This window comes from Macrotis lagotis, chromosome X (assembly GCF_037893015.1).
Source record: "Macrotis lagotis isolate mMagLag1 chromosome X, bilby.v1.9.chrom.fasta, whole genome shotgun sequence".
Lineage (NCBI taxonomy): Eukaryota > Metazoa > Chordata > Mammalia > Peramelemorphia > Peramelidae > Macrotis > Macrotis lagotis.
The window spans coordinates 451,810,634-451,831,274 of NC_133666.1; the positions used below are offsets into that span (position 1 = coordinate 451,810,634).

At 36.0% G+C, this 20,641-nt stretch overlaps 1 protein-coding gene across 8 annotated transcripts in view; it reads left to right on the forward strand.

Annotated features, from left to right (window-relative positions):
* Positions 1–20,641, forward strand: part of OSBPL1A (oxysterol binding protein like 1A) — a 393,082-nt gene that overhangs the window by 98,035 nt on the left and 274,406 nt on the right. For all 8 annotated transcript variants that reach the window (XM_074207328.1, XM_074207333.1, XM_074207332.1 and 5 more), the window contains one exon: positions 18,961–19,072. In XM_074207328.1, coding sequence (XP_074063429.1) covers positions 18,961–19,072 — 112 coding nt within the window. The remainder of the gene's footprint in view (positions 1–18,960; positions 19,073–20,641) is intronic.

Genomic DNA, 20,641 nt, shown 5'->3' on the forward strand with positions numbered 1-20,641 from the left:
TGAGGGCAGATTTGAACTGAGGTCCTCTTGACTCCAGGGCTGGTGCTGTATTCATTGTGTCACCTAGCTGCCCTTCCCATTCGTATTCAAAGTTATAATTACTAATGCTTCATTGCCCTCCATGCTATCTTCCCTCTGTTTGTATTCCCCTCCCTTTTTTTTACCTTATCCTGAACCTCTTTCAGTGTGTTTGTCCTCTTATATTCAGTCCCCCTCCTCTTTCTTTCCCCTTTCCCTTTTCCCCTTCTTCCTTCCCTTTCTTCTATCCCTTCCTTCCCTTCCTCTTTCCCTCCCTCCTTCCATCTTTCCCCTCTTAATACTTGAAAGGTAAGGTAAGTTTTTTAAGAAAGATTTTATTTATTTTGAGTTTTACAATTCCCCCCATTCTTGCTTCCCTCCCCTCACCCCCCACAAAAGGCATTCTTTTATTCTTTACATTGATCTCAGTTGAATGTGTTGAAAAGTATAAGATAGAAAAACTACACAATAAGATTTTTTTTTCTAAATTGAAGTTAATAGCCTTTGATCTTTGTTCAAGCTCCAGAACTCCCTCTCGGGATACAGATGGCATTCTGCATATCACAGATGGCCCAAAATTGTCCCTGATTGTTGCACTGATGGAATGGGGAAGTCCATCAAGTTTGATCATCACCCCTATGTTGCTGTTAGGGTGTATAATGTTTTTCTGGTTAAGATAAGTTTCTTAACTGAGTGTGAGTACATTAATCCTTCTTTGAGCCGAATCTGATGAGAGCAAGGGTCAGGCAGTTCTCACTTTCCTCCCTTCTTCCCCTCTATTGCAATAGGTCCTGGGAACCTCTTTGTGTGATGTAATTTACTCCATTCAGTCTCCTCTATCCTCCCATCTCTTTTTAAGGAGACAATGTTTTTAAATCATTCTAAGTCATGAGGATCCATTATTTCTGGCTCTTCTATAGAGTTACAATTCTCAAGAGTTATGAGAATCTCTCCCAGGTAGGGATATAGCCAGTTCTATCTTACTGTATAGCAGGGTTTTTTTCTTTTCCCTTATTTTCCTTTTCATGTATCTATTAAGTCTCATGTTTGAAGTACAAATTTTCTATTTAGCTCTGCTCTTTTCATCAGGAAAAGTTGGAAGTCTCCTATTTTGTTAAATGTCCATCTTTGGGGTGGAGCCAAGATGGCGAGAAGAGAGGAACTTCTCTTAGAAGCTCTCTCATAAAACTTTGAAACTAAGGACTCTAACTTAACTTTCTAGCGACAGAACCCACAGAGGGACCCAATGAGGCAGTTCTCCTATTCAATGTAACCTGGAAAAGAGCAGAAAGGCTCTGCTACCTGGGGTTGGAAGGGTGGTTTGCCAGAGGGGTGGCCCACCAGAGTGAAAGAACTTCAGCCTCCCAGAGGCATCCCCAGGGTGCTGGGAGCCAGGGCTCAGAGCAGCAGGGGGGTCTCCTGACCTATGCCCCAGGGAGCACCAGGCACATAGTGGGAACAGTGGGGGACCTCTGCCAGAGCGAGCACATGAAAGCCAGCCCTCAGGGCACACAGGGAGCAATGTGGTCTTTCAGCAGCCCAGATCCAAGAACAGAAGCAGGCCAGCTGGTAAGCAGGAGCCCCCAGGGCATGAGCCCATTGAACCTAGGGAGGGGAGTGAAGAGAGAGAGGCTGCTGAGCTCTGTCCTCTGTCCCTGGAACAGGACTCTGGGGTTCTGACCACATTCAGATCCTGATTGCAGTCTAGGCCCCCCAATTGAACAGCAGGGCCCCCTCCACCTCAGCCCCGTGGCAGAAGGGGATGGCGCATATGGTCATTCACAGACCAGGAGGGAGGAAAGAGCCTCACATACACAGAGACCCTTGTGCGAGTGTCCCAAAAGCTCAGGAAGCACCCCCCAAAATAGGCTTAGGCTGGGGAAAATGAGCAAGCAGAGAAATAAGAGGAACACCACTGAGAAATATTTTGCATATGAACCCAAGAAGGATCAAAATACTCAGTCTAAAGATGAGGAAGCATAAGCTCCTGCATTTAAAGACTCCAAGAAAAACAGAAATTGGGATCAGGCTATGACAGAGCTCAAAAAAGACTTTGAAAATCAAATGAGGGAATTGGAAGAAAAACTGGGAAAAGAAAGGAGAGAGATGCAGGAAAAACATGAAAATGAAGTCAGCAACCTAGTCAAGGAAATCCAAAAAAATGCTGAAGAAAATAGCATGCTAAAAACCAGCTTAGGTCAAATGGATAAAAAAGTTCAAAAAGTTATTGAGGAGAAGAATGCTTTAAAAAGCAAAATTGGCCAGATGGAAAAAGAGATAAGAAAACTCTCTGAGGAAACGGATCCTTCAGGCAAAGAATAGAACTCGGGGAGATTGATGAATTTATGAGAAACCAGGATTCATTACTTCAAAACCCAAAAAATGAAAAATTAGAAGAAAATGTGAAACATCTCATTGAAAAAACAACCGATATGGAAAACAGACTTAGAAAAGACAATTTTAAAATTATTGGAATACCTGGAAGTCATGATCGGGAAAAGAGCCTTGACATCAATTTCAAAGAATTACTACAGGAAAATTGCCCTGATATTCTAGAAGCAGAAGGCAAAATAGAAATGGAGAGAATCCACTGATCCCCCCTGAGAAAGAGATCCCAAAAAACCAACCCCTAGGAATATTATAGCCAAGTTCCAGAACTCCCAAGTCAAAGAGAAAATATTATAAGCAGCCAGAAGGACACAGTTCAAATATAGTGGAGCTGCATTCAGGATCACATGGGACTTGGCAGCAATTACATTGGAAGCTTATAGGGCTTGGAATATGATATACTGGAAGGCAAAAGAGCTTAGAATGCAACCAAGAATCAACTACCCAGCAAGGGTGAATGTCCTCTTCAGGGAAAAAGATGGACTTTCAATGAACAAAGGGAATTTCAAATTCCTGTTGGAATGGCCAGAGCTGAACAGAAGGTTTGATCTTCAGATACAGAACTCAGATGAAGCATGGAGATTGGAGGAGAGGGGGAAATATGAGGGACTTGATGATGAACTGCATGTATTCCTGCATAGAAAAGTGACACTGATAATACTCATATGAACCTTCTCAGTTAATAGAGCAGGTAGAAGGAGCTTTTATAGTTGAAGCACAGGAGAAAGCTGAATTTGAAGATAAAACATGGTGTAAAAATGGAGTCAATAGAAAAAAGGGAAATGTAATGGGAGAAAGAAAAAGGAGAGGGGGGAATACGCCAAGATATCTCATATAATGTTTTTTCTTTATTATAATGAGCTATTGCAATGATATGGAAGTGGGGAAGGCAAGGGGGAATGAGGGAATCTTATCTCTCATCAAAGGTGGCTAGGAGAGGAAAGAGCATATATATACTCAATGGGCTATAGGCATCTGGAGTAAGAAGCAGGGGGAGAGGGAAGGGGGGTGATATGAGTAATGGAGGAGAGGATGGACCATGGGGGGAGAGTGTCAGATATAACACATTTTCCTTTTTACTTCTTGCAAGGGGCTGGGATTGGAAGGCCTGTCCGGGACCATAGGGCCAGATGGATGCTTGGCCTAAGGGGTGGTATGGGGGGATTGGGGCCTCTTGGCCCCAGGACCAGGGACTTGTCTGCTGTACCACTCAGCGACCCTACAGCAGAGTCAGAGTGAAAGGCAAAAGAAAATATAGTTAATTGGTAGTGGAAAAATAAGAAAGGAAGGGAGTTGTGATCAGCAATGGCAACAGTGGGAAAAATATGGAAGTAACTTTTGCGATGGACTTACCATAAAGAACGTGATCCACCCGCAACAGAGTTGTTGGTATTGGAACAAAGACTGAAGCACATTTATTATTATTATTATTATTATTATTATTATTATTATTATTATTATTATTATTATTATTTGGGGGCTGCAGGGCAAATGGGGTGGGGTGGCCTGCCTGGAGCCGCATAGAAGGGTGATCTTTGGGTGTCTGAGGCTGGATTTTGACCCAGGTGCTCCTGGCTCAAGGGCCAATCAATGCACTGTCAGCCACCTGTACTATTATTACTATTTGAATTTATTTTGGGTATTTTTTTTTCTTTTTTTTTCTTCTTTTTTGGTTTTTGCTGGGCAGTGGGGTGGAGTGGCTTGCATGTCATGTGGCTGGATGATTGTTGGGTATATGGGCCTGGATATGGGCGCTGATGCTCCATCCATTGCACCACCTGGCCATACCTACAATTATTACTATTATTTTTTAATTTTAATTTTTTTCTTTCCCCTTTATTGCTCAAGAGAGTCTATATTTTATGGGGGGAGGGGGTATTCTGTTTACTTTTAAACAAGAGTATTTTATTAATGTATAAAAAACATTATTTGTACAAAATGAGAATAAATAAATATTAAAAAAATAAATGTCCATCTTTTCCCCTGGAAGAGAAGTCTCAGTTTTGCTGAATAGTAGATTCTTGGCTGCATTCCACGCTCCCTTACTCTTCAGAATATCATATTCCAGGCCCTTTGATCCCTTAATGTTGATACTACCAAATCCTGTGTAATCCTTACTGTGGCTCCTTGGTATCTAAATTGTTTCTTTCTGACTACAGGAATTTGTAGAATTTTCTCTTTTATCTGAAAGTTCTGGAATTTGGCCACAATATTCCTTGGTGTTTTCATTTTGGGATCCTTTTCAGAAGGGGATCAATGTGTTCTTTCAATTACTATTTTGCCCTCTGGTTCCATGATGTCAGGGCAATTTTTCTTCACTAAACTGAAGTGTTGAGTCCAGGATTTTTTATCTTCAATGTTTTCAGGAAGCACAATGATTCCTAAGTTATCTCTCCTGGATCTATTCTTAAGTTCAGTGGTTTTGCTCATGAGGTTTTTACATTTTCTTCCATTTTTTAAATTTTTTTTGTTTTATTTAACTGATTGTTTTTGTCTTATGAAGTCATTAGTTTCCACAGATTCCATTTTTTTTAAGAGAAGGATTTTCTTCATTTACCTTTTTTTTTAATTTTTTTTTTAGTTTTTTTTTTTTTTGCAAGGCACCCAGGGGTTAAGTGGCTTCCCCAAGGCCACACAGCTAGGTAATTATTAAGTGTCTGAGACTGGATTTGAACCCAGGTACTCCTGACTCTAGGGTTGGTGCTTTATCCACTATGCCATCTAGCTGCTCCCTCTTCATTTACCTTTTGCAACTCCTTTTCCAGTTGGTCAGTTCTATTTTTTGAAGTTGTGATTTTGATAGACCTTTTTTTTTTTTGCACTTGTCCAATTTTATTTCTCTTGCAAAGTGTTAATTTTCTCTTGTTTTTTTCCTAATTTTCCCAATTTCCAATTCATTTTTAAGCTCATTCCTGATATCTTCCAAGAAGTCTCTCTGGACTGGAGACCAATTCATATTCTCCTCAGAAGTTCTGGATCTCTCTGAGTTATGATCTTTTACTTCAAGGTAGCTTTTAATGGAATTACCTTTCCAATGACTTGTCTTCCTTTTCCTAGGATCTTGTGTTGGAGTTTTGTGTTGAAATCCCTAGAGACTTTGCTCCCTGGACGTAGGGTGTGCTGCCCTGAGCCCAGGGTGGGGGGGGGTAGGGGAGTTGTTACTTTTTTGTTCTGGGAAGAGCCACCTTCTCCCACAGGGACTGGGGAAGGGAACTTTGATGAAAACGGGGACTCAAGGCTCTGGTCTTCCAGACCAGCCAAGTTCTTTGATTTGATGTCTAACCACACTTTGGAACTCTCCCGCCTCTGCTCAAACAGCCAAAGATTCTGAGGCTATTCTCAGGTTCATCCTGAACTCCACTGCGCTGCCCCTGTGCTGGCTGGCTGTTCTCTGCCCCCAGCTTGCCCACACTCCTTGAGACAGACCTGGTTGGTAGATGTTCTCTGGGTTTTTTTTCCCTTGAGTTTTGTAGATCTGAAATCTGTTAAGATGCTTGATTCATAGTAGTTCTGAGGGAAAGCTTGGGAGCCTTTAGGAAAGTGTCTGGCTTATTTCCACAATCGTTGCCAGAAGTCTTTCCACTGCCCTATTCTAAACTAGTTTCTTTTTTTTTTATACATCTAACACCCACAGGTATGACAACTAGCCTACCAATTCCTATATGTTTCTCTTACCTTAATTCTTTTGGCTGTTTGATTAATTCAAGAAAGGTGTGGATCTTGTTTAAACATATTAGGCATATTGACTGATTCAATCAAAGTCTCTACTTGCTGTTTTCCATTTTAGCACCATGGAGTTGTCATCTTGTTTAGTTCTTTCCACTTTAGATAAGCTAAAATAGTGCCCATGAAACACTGTGACATTAGTCATTCCAAGTCTTAAAAGCAAATCCATTCAAGATCTTAGCAATTTCTCATATCTGAAAGTCCTTTTAGATCTGTGAACATGTTGCAGAACATGAATAAATAAAGAGCTTCCAGGATTTTTTGATTTGGACTTTCTAAGAAGCTTTATATGTAGAGTGTCTTTTTTTAAAATTAATAGACCTTGTTTGAGAGACTGGATGGAGGAGTATTATGTAGAATTTTAAATACTGACCTTCAGCAAACAAATTAATAAAGCCTATGATAAGTTGAGAACAGGCAATGTTGATTTTAATCATTTTACTTAAAATACCACCTTTATTTTTTCAGTGTTCTGGGTTGGCAAACAGTGACTGTTCATGAAGTTCTTATTAAGAATTTCTTCTTGGTGAGAATAGATAACTTTACCTTCTTTAGAGACCTTGGGAAAATATTTAGGGATACTTTGAAGCCATGTGTAATCTCTAGTCTAGATCATTTATGTGTATTGTTCCTTTGCAGTTGACTGCTGGGTATAAAGCACATGAATGTTTTATCATCCAGATCATTCTTTAAATTCCAAGTTCAATTTAATTCTGCAAGCATTTATTGAGCACTGAGTTCCGTACTGAGTTAAGTCTTGCACCTCAAGGATTTTTCATTTTACTGGAAGGGATATGTGCTCAGATAAGTAAATATGAAATATATAATAGAAATATAAAGTAATTTTGAAATGAAGAAAACCACTAAGGACTGTGGAGAAGCAGCAGGCAGATTTTATTGAACTATGTGACACTTGAACTGAGCTTTGAAGGGAGTCCTAGGTAAGAAAGGGAGACATTTTAGTGTTACAAAGACTCAGAGGTTGGTAATGGAATGTTGTACTTGGGTAATAATAAGGAGGCTGACTTGACAGCAATGTAGAGTAGGATACATTGGGGGAAAATAAGAAAACATATTGGAACCATGCCTTAGAGAAAGACTGAAGGTGTTTCTTTGTCCAAATAGAGAAGTTCATATTTTATCTTAAAGGCAATAGTGAGATACTGATGTTTTTAAAGAAACTACTAAAGGAGGAGACTCACATGATCTGATCTGTGTTTCAGGCATATCAGTCCAGGAGCTTTGTGGAGGAAGAGGGGAGGGAGTCAGGAAGACCTGAGTGACTTGTGAGTAGAGAGAAGTCAGGGTTATGAAATGTCTTATGGACAAGGCAAGAAAATATACTTCACAAGGGGAAAATGAAGAAATGATGATCCCTGGATTGTGAACCTGGGATACTAGATCAATTTGAATGCTCTCTATAGAAATGAGAAGTCAGAAGAGGCAGGTTGAGGGGGAATAATGAGTTACATTTCATATATGTTGCATTTGAGGTACTTATGGGACATCTAGGTGAATATGAGCTCAGGTGATTCAGAATGAATGCAGGAGAAAATGGTTGGATGTTTAGATTTGGAAATTATCCGTAGTTGTGCTGTTAGCTCGGGCTATATTTGTTGCTCTTTAGTTTTTCCCCCCAAAAGGACTCTGCATTTCTCTATCATAGGAATAGGGAACCTTTTTCAGCCAAGGACCATTTGAATATTTAAAACATCATTCAAGGACTGTATTTAATTCACCCCTAAAAAGCTACTGGATTTATTGAATTTTGAGTTCTACCTGTAGTGGCCCTGACAATGCCAGACCAATATGGCCTACAGGTCAGAGGTTTCCAGCCCTACTATCAGGAGACATAGGTAATATGTTTCAATTCATCCTTTGGAATTGTGATTGATAGTTATATCATTTATCAACTGTGGTTGATAATTACAGTGCTCAAAGTCCCTAATTTTACAAAGTTGTTTGTCTTTATTATTGTCATTATATTGTTTCCCTGATTCTCTTTACATTAGTTCGTATTAATCTCCCCAGGTTTCCTAACATCCCCTTTATTATTTCTTATAGCAAAACATTATTGTTTTTTATGTGTCATAATTTGTTTGACAATATCTCAGTTGATGGATACCATTCTTTGGCATCTCAAAAAGAGCTATAAATATTTTTGTACATTCTTAGAGGTGTGTGTGTGTGTGTGTGTGTGTGTGTGTGTGTGTTTGTTTTTGTATGTATGTGTTTTACTTAGGACTAATCTATTCCTCAATCTACCCTCTTTTTAGTTCCCCTTCCCTCTTGTCTGAGTGAAATAATTTCTATACTTAACTGTTTGCGTGTGTGCACATTCTTTACCCTTTGACCAGTTCAGATGATAGGGAAGCTCAAGTGTCAGCTGCTCTCTATCTTCTCCATATTGTTTTTATAGCTTTCTCTTCTTGTATTTCCTCACAAGATAATTTCCTCTATTTTTCCTTTCCCTTTATTCCTTTACCCTAGTAGTCTTCTTGCTCTCTTCCATTTCTTAATGGTGATAATGATGTTTGTCCTTCATTCTTGAAGAAGACCATGACATCAGGGAGGTGATGCCATGAGAAGCATAAGAATTTAATTTGAGTGTGGGGGGGTGCTGTGCTAAGCTGGCTACCAGCATCACTTTTTCTCACTTTTCATCTGGGTTCAATGGCCAGATATGAATCAGGATGACTGGAGATGGCCCTGGATGTGAGTCAGCCAGGGTTAACTGACTTACCCAAGGTCAAGCTAGTAAGTGTCTGAGGCTGGATTTGAACTCCTGTCCTGACCCCAAGATCAGTACTCTATCCACTGCACCCCTTGCTGCCCTTTCCATTTCTTAAGATCATTAAGACATAACAACCATTCCCAGGCCTATTCTCCCTATAACGCCTGAGAATGGTAGACTTTTGAGGGAATATGTGATATTATTTCCCCATATAAGAATATAACAAGTTTATCCTTGTTTAATTCTTATGACTATTTGTCCACGTTTTTTTTTATATTTCTTTCAGCATCTATATCTGAACTTCATAGTTTCTATGTAGCTATGGTCTCTTCATCAGAAATGCTTGAAAGTCATCTCATTTAAGATTAATTTTTTCCCTTGTAGTTTTTCTGGTTAAGTGATTCTTGGTGCTAAGCCTATTATTCTTTGCCTTATAGAATATCATATTGTAAACTCTCTTTTCCTTTATACAATTGGCTACTAAATTGTGTGTGACCCTGACTATGGATACCTGAATCCTTTCCTTCTGACTGCTTATAATATTTTTTTTTCTTTGACCTCAGAGCTTTGGATTTTTGCTATAATATTTCTAGGACTTTTTATTTTGGGCTTTCAGGAGGGAATTAGTGGATTCTTTCAATTTCCACTTTGCCCTCTCGTTCTAAGTGGTCTGGGTAATTTTAAAGATTTTTGTAAATAGGATGTCTAGGCTTGGTTTTTGGTCATGTCTTTTACGTAGTTCAATGATTCTTAAATGGCTTCTCCTTGAGCTGTTTTCTAATCAGTTGTTTTTGCTATGGGACATCTTATATTTTATTTTATATTTTCAGTCTTTTGACTTTTAATATTTCTTGTCTCTCAATAACATTGCTTCAGTTTGGTCTATCCAAAGTTTTAGGAGGTAAAGGTTTTTTGCCTGTTACACTAAGCTGTTAATTTCATTGTGAGTTTTTTCTTCCCTAACTTTTATTCCTTTGCGATTTCCCCCCCTTTAACACTCATTTCATTTGTAAAAAGAATTTAAAAAATCTTTTTTAGATTCTTTTTTTTGTCTTCCAGGAATTCTAGTTGAATTTGTGGCAGGCTGTGTTTTAATTTGAGTTTTGTATCTTGAGCATTCCTATTTGCATGATAGGTTTTGATGGTGAGATTTCTTTTGTTTGATTGTTTTATCTATTGTTCCAGCCCTAGAAGTCACTCAAGATCTTTCACAGTTGCTCTGACTTTGGTCTAAAATATTAGAGTTGAATTTCATATATTTATAAAATCTGGACTGATCCTGGGTTGCTGTCTTGAGGTATTGAAGATTAAGTTATTTTGAGCTCTTGAAGACATCTCAGGATGAGGACCTGCAAGCATTTCAGGATCTCAGAAGTCCAATAAGTTTGATCCAGAATTACTGCCTCTGCAAGTTTCTGAATTGGGTTTGAGTCTCAGCAGCAGTATACATATTTCCATATCATTCACACTGTGAAAGAAGAATCAACAAAAAAGGGAAAAATCAAAGCAAGGAAAAAGCAAAAAAATAAATTTAAAAGAGTGAAAAATAGTATACTTTGATATGTATTGAGATTCCATTGTTCTTTTTCTGAATTTTGCTGGATCAAAGGGTATGCACATTTTCATTACCCTGTGGGCATAGTTCTAAAATTCCTCTCTGGAATGGTTAAATCAATTCACAACTCCCACCAATAATGCTTTAGTGTCCTAGTTTTCCCACTTTCCCTCCAACATTTATCATTTTCCTTTTCTATCATGTTAGCCAATCTGGTATGAGGTAGCACAGTTATTTTAATTTAATTTCTCTAATTAATATTGACTTTGAAAATTTTTTTCATATGACTATAGATAGTTTTAATTTATTCATCTGAAAACTGCCTGTTCATATCCTTTGACCATTTATAAACCGGAATGACTTGTATTATTAATTTGATCAGTTCTCTATGTATTTTAGAAACAAGCCTTAACAAAAAGATTGACTCTAAAAATTGTTTCCTAGCTTTCTGCTTTCCTTCAAATATTGGTTGTATTTCAATTTAATGTAATCAAAATTACCTATGCTGCATTTCATAATGTTCTCTCTTCTTTGATCATAAATTCTCCTTCTCTCCATAGATCTGACAGATAAACAATTCCTTACCTTTTATGTCTAAATTTTGTTCCCATTTTGACCTTAACTTTGTATAGGATGGGAAATGTTGGTCTATGCCTAGTTTCTGCAATACTGTTTCCAGTTTTCCCAGCAATTTTTGTCAAATAGTGAGTTCTTATCCTGGAAGCTTAGAGTCTTAGGTTTGTCAAACAGTAGATAAGGATAATTGCTTACTACTATGTTTTAGAACCTAACCTCTTCCACTGATCTTCTACTGTTTGGCAATATCAAATAGTTTTGATAACTGCTGCTCTATAATATAGTTTTAGATCTAGTATGGCTAGGCATTCTGCTTTGCATTTTTTTATTAATTCCCTTGTTTTCTTGATCTTTTTGTTCTTCCAGATAAAATTTTAAAATTAGTTTTACTAATTCAGCAAAATAATTTTGATTAATTTGATTGGTATGGCATTGAATAATTAGATTAAATTAGGTAAAAGTATATTTCATTATAGAAGTTCGGCCTACCCAAGAGAAACTGAGTTATTTTTTTCCAGTCGTTTAGCTCTAACTTAAGTGTTTTTAATTATATTCCTATAGTACCTGGTTTGTCTTGGCAGGTAGACTCTCAAATATTTTGTTGTCTAGTTAATTTGAATGGAATTTCTCTCTCTCTGTCTCTTACTGCTGGACTTTTTTAGTAATGTATATAAATTCTGAAGATTTATGTGGTTTTATTTTGTGGTTTTCAATTTTGTTGACATTGTTCATTGTTTCAAGTAGTTTTTTTAGTAGATTTTCTAGGATTCTCTAAGCTTACTATCATTTCATCTGTAAAGAGTATTGGTTTTATTTCCTCATTTCTTATTTTATTTTTATTTTATTTTATTTTTCAGGTTTTTTGCAAGGCAATGGGGTTAAATGGCTTGCCCAAGGCCACACAGCTAGGTAATAAGTGTCTGAGGCCGGATTTGAACTCAGGTACTCCTGACTCCAGGGCCTATGTACTGCACCACCTAGCTGCCCCTCGTCATTGCTTATTCCTAATTCCTTTAATTTCTTTTTCTTCTCTGATTGTTAAAGCTATTATTTATAGTACAATATTGAGTAATAGTGTTATAATAAACATCCTTATTTCACCTCTGGTCTTATTGGGAAAGCTTCTAGCTTATCCTCACTGCATGTGACACTTGCTAATGATTTTTAGATAGATACTCCTTATCATTTTAAGGAAAAATCCATTTATTCCTATGTCTTCTAGTTCTAATTTTTAATTTTTAATTTTAATTTTAATTTTTTATATAACTATTTTATTTTCCAATTATATACAATGGTAGTTCTACCTATCTTTTTTTTATGTTTTGAATTTTACAATTTTCCCCCTAATCTCCCTTCCCTCCCTCTGCCCCCCCTACAGAAGGCAGTCTGATGATCTTAACATTGTTTCCATGCTGCACATTGATCAAAACTGGATGTGATGAGAGAAAAATCATATCTCTGAAGAAAAAATAAAACATAAGAGATGGCAAAATTACATAGGCAAGTTTTTTAAAATTGAAGTTAATATTTTTTGGGTTTTGTTTAAACTCCACAGTTCTTTCTTTGGATTCAGATGGTATACTCCATCGCAGATATCATAAAATTTTCCCTCTAGTTTTTTTTTTTTTTGCAAGACGATGGGGTTAAGTGGCTTGCCCAAGGCCACACAGCTAGGTATTTATTAAGTGTCTGACACTGGACTTGAACTCAGGTACTCCTGACTCCAGGGCCAGTTCTCTATCCATTGCGCCACCTAGCCACCCCTGCCCTCTAGTTTTTAATAGGAAGGGGTGATAAATTTTTTAAAAGCTTTTTTCAGCATCTGTTGAGATAACCATATTATTTATATTAGTTTTGTTATTTATTTTTTATGAAAGATTTTATTTATTTTGAGTTTTATAATTTTTCCCCCAATCTTACTTCCTTCCCCCACCACAGAAAGCAATTTGCAGGCTTTACTTTTTTTCCATGTTGTACGTTGATCCAAATTGAGTGTGATGAGAGAGAAATCATATCCTTAAGAAAGAAATAAAGTATAAGATAACAAGATCAGATAATTAGATAATCTATTATTTTTTTTTCAAAAGGGAATAGTCCTTGAACTTTGTTCGATTTCCATGGTTCTTTATCTGGATAAAGATGGTATTCTCCACTGCAGACAGTTCCAAATTGTCCCTGAGTTGTTGCACTGATGGAATGAGCAAGTCCATCAAGGTTGAACATCACTCCCATGTTGCTGTTAAGGGTGTACAGTATTTTTTTGGTTCTGCTCATCTCACTCAGCATCAGTTCATGCAAATTCCTCCAGGCTTCCCTGAATTACTGTCCCTCCTGGTTTCTAATAGAACAGTAGTATTCCACGACATACATATACCATAATTTGCTAAGCTGTTCCCCATTTGAAGGACATTTACTTGATTTCCATTTCTTTGCCACCACAAACAGGGATGCTATGAATATTTTTGTACAAGTGATGTTTTTACCTTTTTTCATCATCTCTTCAGGGTATAGACCCAGTAGTGGTATTGCTGGATCAAAGGGTATGTACATTTTTGTTGCCCTTTGGATGTAGTTCCAAATTTCTCTCCAGAAAGGTTGGATGAGTTCACAGCTCCACCAACAGTGTGATAGTGTCCCAGATTTCCCGCAACCCTTCCAACAATGTGCATTATCCTTTCTGGTCATATTGGCCAATCTGAGAGGTGTGAGGTGGTACCTCAGAGAAGCTTTAATTTGCATTTCTCTAATAAGTAATGATTTAGAGCAATTTTTCATATGGCTGTGGATTGCTTTGATCTCCTCATCTGTAAATTGCCTTTGCATATCCTTTGACATTTGTCAACTGGGGAATGACTTTTTTTTTTTAAAATATGACTCAGTACTCTGTATATTTTAGAAATGAGTCCTTTGTCAGAATCATTAGTTGTAAAGATTGTTTCCCAGTTTACTACATTTCTTTTGATCTTGGTTACAGTGGTTTTATCTGTGCAAAAGCCTTTTAATTTAATGTGATTGAAATCATCTAGTTTGTTTTTGGTGATAGTTTTGTTATTAGTATGGTCGGTCAATTATGCTGATTGTTTTTCTAATATTTAACTATCCCTGCATTCCTGATATTATTTCCACATGGTCATAGCGTGTTATACTAGTGATAATTGCTGTAATCTCTTTGCTAATATTATTTTCTCTTCTGCTAATTGAAACATACATATTTTATATATATATATATATATTCATTTATTTCATTTAGAGTGTTAGATTTATTGACATATCGATGGGCAGAATAGCTCTGAACTATTGCTTTAATTTCCTCTTCACTGATGATGAATTCATTTTTAACACTGGTAATTTGATTTTCTTTTTTTAAAATCAAATTAACCAAAGGTTTATCTATTTTGTTGGAGGTTTTTCTAACAATCAATTCTTTTTTTTATTTTTATATTTTTTAGGTTTTTGCAAGGCAAACGGGGTTAAGTGGCTTGCCCAAGGCCACAAGCTAGGTAATTATTAAGTGTCTGAGACCAGATTTGAACCCAGGTACTCCTGACTCCAGGGCCGGTGCTTTATCCACTATGCCACCTAGCCACCCCCAACAATCAATTCTTAATTCTTTTTTCTTTCTTTTTTTTAATTAATTCAATAGTTTGCTTCCTTTTAATTTTATTAATCTCTTCTTTGATTTTCAGGATTCCTAATTTCATATTTAGTTGGGAATTTTTAATATGTTCTTTTTTTAGCTTTTTTAGTTGTATACCCAATTCATTGATCTCTTCTTTCTCTATTTTATTCATATATGCAGTTAGATATATAAAATTCTCCCTAATCATTATTATGTAGCTTTGGCTGCACCCCAAAAGTTTTTTTATGTTGTTTCATCATTGATTGTTTCTGTGATTTATTTTTTGATCCATTCATTCTGTAGGATTAGATTACTTAATTTCCATTTAATTTTTAGCCTCTTTCCATGGCCATTTATCACATATAATATTTATTGCATCATGATCCGAGAAAGATTTCTTTCTGCATTTGATTTTGAAGTTTTTATGCTCTAATACATGATCAATTTTTTGTGTATGTGCCATGTATTGCTGAGAAAAAGATATATTCTTTTCTATCTCCATTCAGTTTTCTCCCAAGGTCTATCATACCTAACTTTTCTAAGATTCTGTTCACTGCCTTCACTTCTCTCTTCTGTTTTTGTGTGTGTGTGTGTGTGTGTGTGATAAGATTCTGAGAGAGCGAGGTTGAAGTCTCTCACTACTATAGTTTTACTATGTATTTTTTCCTATCATTCACTTAGCGTGTGTGTGTATATATATATATATATATATACACACATATGTAGATGTATATGTAGATATGTATGTATTTATTTAGTATTCGTGTTACTCTTTTGGTACCTTTTCCCAATATCCAATTTTTATTAGGTCTATTTTAGTTTTTACTTTTTCTGAGTTCAGGATTGCTACCCCTGCCTTTTTTTTTTTTACTATATCTAATGCATAATATAGTCTGCTCCAGGCTTTTACCTTTACTTTTTATGTACTTCTTTGCTTCAAATGTGTCTCTTATAAACAACTTATCTTGGAACTACAGTTTTAATCTGCTCTGCTATCTACTTCTATTCCATGAGAGAGTTCATTCCATTCACATTCACAGTTACAATTACTAGCTCTGTTATTTCTCTCTACCCTCTTTCCCCGCATTTTAGCTTTTCTCTCTCCTTTCACTCTGTCCCTCCTCACTAATATTTTGCTTTTTGACTAGCACCTCTCTTAATCTGTTCTATCAGTTCCCCCATTTTTTTTAGGTTTTTTGCAAGGCAAATGGGGTTGAGTAGCTTGCCCAAGGCCTCACAGCTAGGTAATTATTAGGTGTCTAAGACAGTATTTGAACCCAGGTCCTCCTGACTCTAGCGCCGGTGCTTTATCCACTGTGCCACTTAGCCCCCACCATTTTTCTTTCCCCTTTTTCCCTCCTATTTCTGCCCTTCCTTCTATCAGCCCCTCCTTTTTCCCCTTCCTGTTTCTCTGTAGGGTAAAATAAACTTCCAAACCCTGTTGGGAGTGTGTGTTATTCCCTTTGCATTAAATCTTTTGAGAATAAGATTCAATCAATACTCATTCCTTCCTTTCATTTCCTCTACCATAATAGATCCTCTGTACCTCTTCATGTGATGTAATTAATCCTTTTTTTTACTTCTTCCAGTACGTTCCTTTTTTCCCCCCATGTCTTATTTTTTTAATATTATCACATCATAATTCAACATACCTGCACCCTCTATGTAATCCTTCCAATGGTCCTAATAGAAATACAATTCTTCCTTACTGTGTAGGGATGTAAACAGTTTAGTCTTATCAGCTAATATTTTTTTCTTTCCATTTACCTTTTTAAAATTCTCTTGAATCTTGTATTTGAAGATTGAATTTTCTATTCTTTTTATCAGGAAAATTTGAAAGTCTCTTATTTCCTTGAATGTCCCATCTTTTCTCCCAAAAGAACATGCTAAATTTTGCAGAGCAGTTGATTCTTGGTTGTAATCCAAGTTTCTTTTGTCCTCTGGAATATCATATTCCAGGTACTCCTATCCTTTTATGCTGAAGTGCTTAGTCCTTTGTAATCCTGACTATGGCTCCTTGGCATTTGAATTATTTCTTTTTTTTTTTTTTGTAGTTTTTTTTTAAGGCAATAGGGTTAAGTGGCTTGCCCAAAGCCACACAGCTAGGTAATTATTAAGTGTCTGATGTCTGAGGTCAGATTTGAACTCAGATAGTCCTGACTCCAGGGCCAGTGCTCTATCCACTGAACCACTTAGCTGTCCCCCTAGACTACTCTTCCATTTTCCTCAAATGAGTCAGAACTCTCCTGAAGTCCTTCTAAGATATCTTGAACTGGAAGTCATTTTACTTTGTCTTTTTGTGAGTTCTACAGCTTCAGAATATGTTAAGAAGCTTCATTTAAGGTTATTTCAGAGGGAAATTAGGAAAAGCTCAAGGAGCTTCTTAGCTTCTTTCAGTTATCTTGTCAGGTTAGTTTAAATGGAATTTCTTTTTCTATTATCTTGCTGCTGGTCTGTGTTGGTAATATATAGAAATTTTGATGATTTATGTGGGTTTATTTTACATCCTGTAATTTTTTTAAAGTTCTTAATTATTTCAACTAGTTTTTTTTAAAGTTTTTTCTCAAGGACTCTCCAAGTATACAGTCATGTCATCTTCAAAGAGTAATAGTTTTGTTTCCTCATTGCTTATTTAACTTCTTTCAGTCCAGTTAATTCAATACAATATTGAATTATAATGTGAGAGTGAGCACTCTTACTTTATTTCCTATCTAATTGAGAAAGTTTCCTGCTTGTCCCCCTTACAGACAGTGCTTGCTGATAGTGTTAGATAGAAATTAGTAAAGTTCCTTTTATTCCTATACCTTGTAATTTTAAAAGAACCAAGTATTGTATTTTGTCCAAAGTTTATTCTCCAAATGTTTGGCATAATTCACTTTTGTATTCTACCCTGTCCTGGCAATTTTTTTACTAGAGAACTCATTGATGTCTTGTTCAATTTCTTTTTCTAAGATGAGATCTTTATATATTCTATTTTCTCTCCTGTTTATCTGGGCAATTTATATTTTACCTAGGTTATCTAGGTTATGAGATTTATTTGGCATATAATTGGACAAAATAGCTCCTAATATTGCTTTAATTTTCTTTTCATTGGTGATGAATTCACCTTTTTCATTTTTGGTATGAGTAATTTAGTTTTCTTATTTCTTTTTTTAAATCAAATTAATCAGTGATTTTTCTATTTTATTGTTTTTTCATAAAATCAACTCCTAATTTTACTTATTAGTTTATTGGTTTTCTTATTTTCAATTTTTACTAATTTGTCCTTTGAGATTCAGGATTTCTAATTCAGTTTTTAATTTGGGATTTTTAATGATTTTTTTGCTGGTTTTTGTTAGTTACATGCCCATTTCATTCATCTTTTCTTTCTCTTTTTTACTGATGTAAACATTTAGAGATTTAAATTTTTCCCCTAAAAATTGCTGTGGTTAAATTCCATAAATTTTGATATGTGGTCTCAGCATTCTCTTTGAGATTGAGATCATTAATGAGATTATTTATAATTTATTCTTTGACCCACTCATTCTTTTGGGTTAGAGTATTTAGTTTTCAATTAATTTTAAATCTGTGCTTCCATGACCCTTTTTCAAATATAATATTATTGCATTATGATCTGAAAAGAATGCTTTTAATATTTCTGCTTTTCTGCATTAGGTTGTGAGGTTGTTGTGTATGTGCCTTGTACCACTGAGAAAAACGTATATTTCATTCTATTCCTGTTCAGTTTTCTCCAGAGGTCTATTATATCTATATTTCTAAAATTTTATTCATTTCTTTAACTCCTTTCTCCTTTATTTTGTGGTTTGATTTATTTCATAATGAGGTGGTAAAGTTGAAGTCCCCCACTAGTAAAATTTTACTTCCAATTTCTCCTCTAACTTTAGGCTTCCAGTTAATCTAGGGTTCCTGCCCTAATTATTTCTTTGTAGTCTTCAGAGTGGGCTAGAAATTGAACCTGAGATCCTCTTCTGCTAGCAGGGTACTAGACATATCTCTGCTGTTTGTTTCTGAATTTGCTCCTTGATTTTTCCTTGGAATAGGGGTGAATTATATCACTCTTGTTACATACACACATATATCCACTCACAAATTAATTACTCTTAAGAAGAATTTAAATATTGCCTTATATATGTAATCAATTTCTTGATTTTAATTGAACTAGGCAATCATTATAGTAAAATCTGTTATATTATCCATTTGGACACTAAGTTGGCCGTTTGTTGATGTAATAAATGTGTTCAGAAATACTTTCTATGTTTGTCTTTTTGCCTCAGATCCCCAATGTCATAATAATGAGATCTTAAATCTTAGTAATAGCTAATAATCATTTCTTTACTTTTGTAGGAATTGGTAATGCTTCTTTTAGAGCATAATGCAGATGCTGCTGTTGTGAATGGGAGTGGACAGACAGCAAAAGAAGTTACTCATGACAAAGAAATAAGAAACATGCTTGAAGGTAATACAATTTTGCCTGTAAATACAATAACCGATTACCTGTCCAGAAACTAACTCCTTAGAAATTTAATCTATATGGAACATGACTAAGAATGAAGGGGGTGAAAAGCATTTTAACAGACAAATATTTTAACCTTAAAGCATTAAATAAAAGTTATGAGCATCTCCATAGGAAACTTATCCTAGGGAAAAGAAGACTTGAGGATTAGATTGTAGTAGTCATGAAGTATATGGTTGCTTTTCACATGAAAGAGTTTAAATTCTATGGGAAACAAAGTAGCAGAATATTGGGAAGAAATTTAGCACAAAGATTGGCCCAGAACTGGAATGGACATTCATTTTCAGGTGATGAATTCCCTCTTTTGAAAAGTGTTCTAGGGGCAGCTAGGTGGCGCAGTGGTTAGAACACTGGCCCTGGAGTCAGGGGTACCTGGGTTCAAATCCGGTCTCAGACACTTAATAATTACCTAGCTGTGTAGCCTTGGGCAAGCCACTTGACCCCATTTGCCTTGCAAAAAAAAATCTTAATAAAAAAATGTGTTCTAGAAGACACCAGATGAGAATTTGTCACAGATAATTTTGGGGATTACTGTAAAACACTAATAGTAAAAGCTTAATGTTGTTTTCTCACTCAAGGATCTTAAGGTTCTTTGGAGGTGAAAGAAATGGGTAGAGGAGCATGATTAATCAAAGTTATCACCAGTTTTGAATCTGAGGTAACTGAAAGAATTGTTAGTTATCTTATTGAAGATATAATTGGCATGTGTAGGAGTGTGTCTTTGTGTGTATTGGTAGGGATGTATTTTTATGAAGGAGAAAAATCAGTTACCTTATAATACATGTCTTTGATGTTTTTAAGTAACATAGGATCAGGGTTATCTACTAAGAATGAAGATTATTAGCAGGATTGGAGACTTGAGAAATATGGAAAAGATTTATTCTGTCTTTTGGGAATTTGTTGTTGCACTCACAAGGGATAATCATAAGAATTTTCAAGTAGTAGGGTGGTTCTGTTTGAGGTTGTAAATTTGTAATTGATATCGAAGTGGAAACATCTAGATTTGGAGGTAAAAATTTGAGAGTAATCTTTAAGTTCATAGAGGGCAGTTAAAACCATGAGACTTTCTGAGGGAAAAGCCATAGTAAATGAAAAGCAGAGTTTTCACATCTGATCTTTGGGGAAAATGCCCTTTATTTAGGTAGTCAGAAGAGAAAGTGAAACTGTAAAAAAGAATGAAATATAGTAATAGAATGGAGAGTGGAAGTGATGTATATAGTATATAGTGTAGCATCCTAGAAGCTAAGGAAGAAGAGAATGTTAAAGACAAAGGAGTGTCAGATGTTGCAGAAAATGAAAGGAGAATTAGGATTGGATGTCACTGGATGTGGTGATTTAGGAGGTTATTGATTACCTTTGAGAATTCAATTCCAATAGAATGGGAAGGAAAAACAGTAGATTGTGATGAGTTAAAGAAATAAGGTGACACATAGTGGCCCTTTCTGTGGTGGCAAAGAATTGGAAATCAAGTAAATGTCCTTCAATTGGGGATTGGCTTAGCAAACTAGTATA